The sequence below is a fragment of the Phaseolus vulgaris genome, chromosome 9 (genome assembly GCF_051622355.1).
Source record: "Phaseolus vulgaris cultivar YP4 chromosome 9, ASM5162235v1, whole genome shotgun sequence".
Taxonomy (NCBI): Eukaryota; Viridiplantae; Streptophyta; class Magnoliopsida; order Fabales; family Fabaceae; genus Phaseolus; species Phaseolus vulgaris.
The window spans coordinates 16,969,232-16,974,190 of NC_143506.1; the positions used below are offsets into that span (position 1 = coordinate 16,969,232).

Genomic DNA, 4,959 nt, shown 5'->3' on the forward strand with positions numbered 1-4,959 from the left:
ACTCAAACAAACATTGCAATCAAACTAAGTGGTTTAGAAAAAAACACTATACATTAAATTTGATTTTTCACTGGTTATAAATTTGTTAGGTATTGAGTTAGATTATTTCAATTTTAAACACAATTATGCATATAAATGAAAACAACATTACCCTTTCCCCCTCTTTGATGCAAGTAAAGAGTAAGTGTTATTTAAGTTTTTTTTTTAAATTAAAAATGCAATAAAATAATTTGACTTTAATAAAATAATATTTCAATTTTATTTATATTTTATCTTCTTTATTTGTACGTCACACACACACACATACATATATATATATATATATATATATATATATATATATATATATATATATTAGCTAAAGATTGGATAAAGGATAAATGCATAAATGACAAGAAAATATCCTTTACTTTTTTTATCTGTCTCGATTTTAAAATAAAATTTGTTTCTTTTGATTTATTTCTTTAAATTTCTAATAAATTTATTGTTATTATTATTATTATATTATTCCTTTAGTATTCACACTTTTTTTAAATAATTTATATGTATTTATTGGGTTAGATAAATAAAAATAGACAATATATAACACCAAATTCTTCAAGGTGCTTATCACTTTCTTTTTTCCCATTTTTTTTCCTCTCTCTTTTCTCTTCAATTTCTCTCTCATACATCATCTATTTTCAAAATTTGATCACGTTGTAGTTGAGAAATTAGAGTACATTAATACCCGATCAAATTTTCAAACAGAACAAGTTCATTTTTGCTCTAAAGATCAAGACCCCTTATTCTCTGTTTTTCTCTATGATTTAGCCATCAATCTTAATGGGACCAGTTGAGAAAAATGTTTCTATTGATTAAGCTCATACTAAAATTTGGTAATGTTTAGATAACTTCCTTTAGGTTCCTAAATTTTGGAATTTCCATCAGTAGAATTTCAGGTAAGAGAAACTAACTTTAACTTTCAATAATACCCTAGGCTAGAAGACATAAATGTGAAGGGAACGTGATCCCAAGTTTCAATTTCTCTTGCAGGATGTTAATTGATAAAATTGTTTGATTTTATGTTGTATGAACATGTATAAATATGGTGACGGAGGGTCTGAAGGGTTTTAAGATGTAGTTTTGAATTTTATATTATTAATATTTGTATTTTTATAAGTTATAATCTTGTAATAGAAATATTTTGAAACACTCTAAACTTGTATAGAAATATATAAAACATGTATTGTAATAATTATATGTATTTTCGGGATGTTACATAGTAAATAAATTTGTACAACTATCTTATTAAAATAAAAAAAATATTATATTTCATTATTCTTAAAAACACTTTAGATATAACTAAAAAAAGTGAGGAAATTATGAATATTATCAAATAAAAGCATATATCTTAGAAAGATACTACAGTAAAAGAAAAAATAAAATATGGATCTGTCTCCTAATATTGAGATTTACCATACATTATTAAGTGTCATACCTCTCACACCAAAAGTCGTTGTAATCGATTTTCCTCTAACATTAAAATCACATATCCGAATCCTACGAAATATAGGTTTGGTGTTGACTTCCTTTATTGACCTAGCTTTTGTTATGCATCAGAACCAAACATTTTCTTTCTTTATTTTTTTTATATATATATATTTTGTAAGAACTATAAATAATTATCTTACCACGGTAAAACGTAAACAAGAATACATCTACATAAATTTAACTTTTGTCTTTTTCTGAATAAATATTTTCTTTAGACCTTTAATGTATTTATTTTTATTGAATACCTATTCATAAAGAGTTAGAAAGTTATAGACAATTTACATTATTATAAATATTTGATTTAAAAAGAAATAAATTATACACCAAATGTTGACTTGGCATGGGTGGTTATCTCCCTAATATTAAGTAATAGGTCTGATTGAGTATTGGGAAAATGTTATATGTTATTAATAGAGTGGAATGTTATGAGGGAAATTTACCACATTCACAAATGAAAGAAATAAAATAAAATAAAATAAAAGTGTATGTTATTAATTTTGGGAAGGTGAAAGGGAAAATAGAATTGATTAACGTAAATTAATAACAGTTTGATTTATTTATTTATTTAAGGTTGTGAGAGCATAAAAAGTGTGAGAGAAAGTGTTGTTGTGTGGAAGAGGCAGTGCATCCCACATCGGTTTTCTTTCTCTCTCTCTATATATATATCTGTGTATCGCGTTGAGCAGACCCGTTCTTTGTCTCTGAGAGTGTGGAAGAATGGGAAAAGGTGGATCTCTGAGCGATGGCGTGGTGAAGAAGATCGTGCTATCGTACACCTACGTTGCCATATGGATCTTCCTGAGCTTCACGGTAATCGTGTACAACAAGTACATCTTGGACAAGAAGATGTACAACTGGCCCTACCCCGTCTCCCTCACCATGATCCACATGTCCTTCTGCGCCACCCTCGCCTTCCTCCTCGTCCGCGTCTTCCGCCTCGTTGAGCCAGTCTCAATGTCACGCGATGTCTACCTCTCATCGGTTGTCCCCATCGGAGCCCTCTACTCCCTCTCCCTGTGGCTCTCCAACTCCGCCTACATCTACCTCTCCGTCTCCTTCATCCAGATGTTGAAGGCTCTAATGCCCGTCGCCGTTTACTCCATCGGCGTCCTCCTCCGCAAAGAGTCCTACAAAAACGACACCATGTTCAACATGCTCTCCATCTCCCTCGGAGTCGGCGTCGCCGCCTACGGGGAGGCGCGTTTCGACACCTGGGGCGTCCTCCTGCAACTGGGCGCGGTCGCTTTCGAGGCCACTCGCCTGGTCATGATCCAAATCCTCCTCACCTCCAAGGGGATCTCGTTCAACCCCATCACCTCGCTCTACTACGTCGCCCCCTGCTGCCTCGTCTTCCTCTCCGTCCCCTGGATCTTCGTGGAGTATCCTATCCTCCGAGAATCCTCCACCTTCCAGTTCGATTTCGTGGTCTTCGGGACCAACTCCTTCTGCGCCTTCGCGCTCAACCTCGCCGTCTTTCTCCTGGTCGGGAAGACCTCCGCGCTGACCATGAACGTCGCCGGCGTGGTCAAGGACTGGCTCCTGATTGCCTTCTCGTGGTCGGTTATCAAGGACACTGTGACGCCGATTAATTTGTTCGGGTACGGGCTCGCGTTCCTTGGCGTGGCGTATTACAACCACTCCAAGTTGCAGGCGCTGAAGGCCAAGGAGGCGCAGAAGAAGACCGCCCAGGCCGATGAGGAGGAAGGGAGGTTGCTCGAGGAGAGAGAGGCCGACGGAATGGGCAAGAGAAACGACCAGCAGAATTAATTGGTTTAATTAATTGATTAATTCATTAATTCGTTTCCTGTTTTGTTTACACAGATTCCAGAGAAAAAAAATCGGTACGAGGAAAATAAAACCAGGAGGTTTCGATTTGAGGCGAATATGGAAATCACAATGGCATCATCCTCGCTGTCCGAATTGCCGGTTCGGTACGGTTTTTCTTCGGGTTTATTTACAGATCCTCTTCTCGTTGCTAATGGTGGCCGTGGGTAGTTAATCAGTAGGTTTCGATTTCAAATTCCTGTTTTTTTTTTCCTTAGAGAACGTTATGTGTTACTGGAGCCAGAGTCTCCTATCTTTTTATTATAATTTTTTATCTCATTTGCATTTTCAGTGGTTTAGTTGTGTTCTGTTGTTGTAGGAACTCGATTTATGGAGTTTACATGGTTATTAATTCTTAGTACATTTCTACTATGTGATGTTTCTTCTGCTATTGCGAATTTGGGATTTATCTTAACTGCGAGCGGATGAGAAACTGACAGTGATTTAACACTGATGAGTATGTTTGGTTGGATGTGTTGTTCATAGTTGAGTGTTTGTAGAAGTGACTTGTTGATCTCTTGCAATTATGGTTGTTTCTCTTGTACTGTGTGGTTCTTTGTATTGCCCCACATCGAAGCCAGGGACTAGGTCAGATGCGGCGGAAACACTTGGATGTTATATTTTAATGCTATTATCGTTATAGAAATTTAATTCATCTGTTTATGAAGAACGATTCAAGACGTTAGTATTCTGTAAATTGATTTTGATGTTGAAAACTCGTTAATATGTTGCACTCAGTCCTTGTTGGAATCTGCATATTCAATGCTTGATGAATGGCTACAGTACTTGTTTGATAGATGGGGAAAATGGCATGTTCATTGATATTTCTCTGTCCTACAAACGGGAAAAGGCTACACACTTTTCTGCTTTTCTTTTTCAGTGAATAGTGATCAAACTGTTAAATACCTTTATTTGTATACGATATTGTCTGCCTTTGCTTGTCTACAACTGTTACATGTAGCACCGCTTGTTTTAAACCTAAGATCAACAATGTAACTCAAGAGTTTCTTTATCCAAGGGAGAGATACAGCTGAAAGCAAGTGCATAGTTTTGTTGTTTTTACTGAAGTGTGTATCAGCTGAAACACTAGGATAAAAACACTCAATGTTCCTCTGCTTTCTTTGGTTTGCTAATATCCAACACACTTCCTCACTTTTGCCTAGTAGATGCTCATTCATATCCCCGAAGAGGTGTATTAATTACTAGACAGTGGTTGGTAGCCATTAACGCTGACTTACCATTTATGGAAAAAAACACATGTATCATCAATGAATTTATTTCAGTGGTACACACTGAGCTACTCATCTAGTGTTATGGGCGTGACTATCTCGAAGCTAGTGATCATGACCATTATCAACCACAAGTTGGTGGCATATTAGCTCTGCTTTCGTTTGCTGCACAACAAGATTCCGTAGCGTGATACTCACCGACAGAAAGCCCAAAAGCGAATTCAATTATAATAATCCATGTGTGTGAATAAGTGGCGTTTTGGTATACAATATTTAACTAATTCAGTGTTTGATGTTGACGTAATCTGTGGACGTGAAAGTCAATATAAACAAAAAAAAGAGTTCTATTTCTTATTCAGGCTGGCTTAGCATGGCT

The 4,959-nt window shown here is 35.9% G+C and overlaps 1 protein-coding gene across 1 annotated transcript; it reads left to right on the top strand.

The window, feature by feature from the left end:
• Positions 1-2,125: 2,125 nt before the first annotated feature.
• Positions 2,126-3,726, top strand: LOC137821349 (Nucleotide-sugar transporter family protein). The gene is made up of 2 exons (XM_068625899.1): positions 2,126-3,271; positions 3,352-3,726. The coding sequence occupies exons 1-2, from the start codon at positions 2,248-2,250 to the stop codon at positions 3,384-3,386; spliced, it is 1,059 nt and encodes a 352-aa protein (XP_068482000.1). The 5' UTR covers positions 2,126-2,247; the 3' UTR covers positions 3,387-3,726.
• Positions 3,727-4,959: the final 1,233 nt, after the last annotated feature.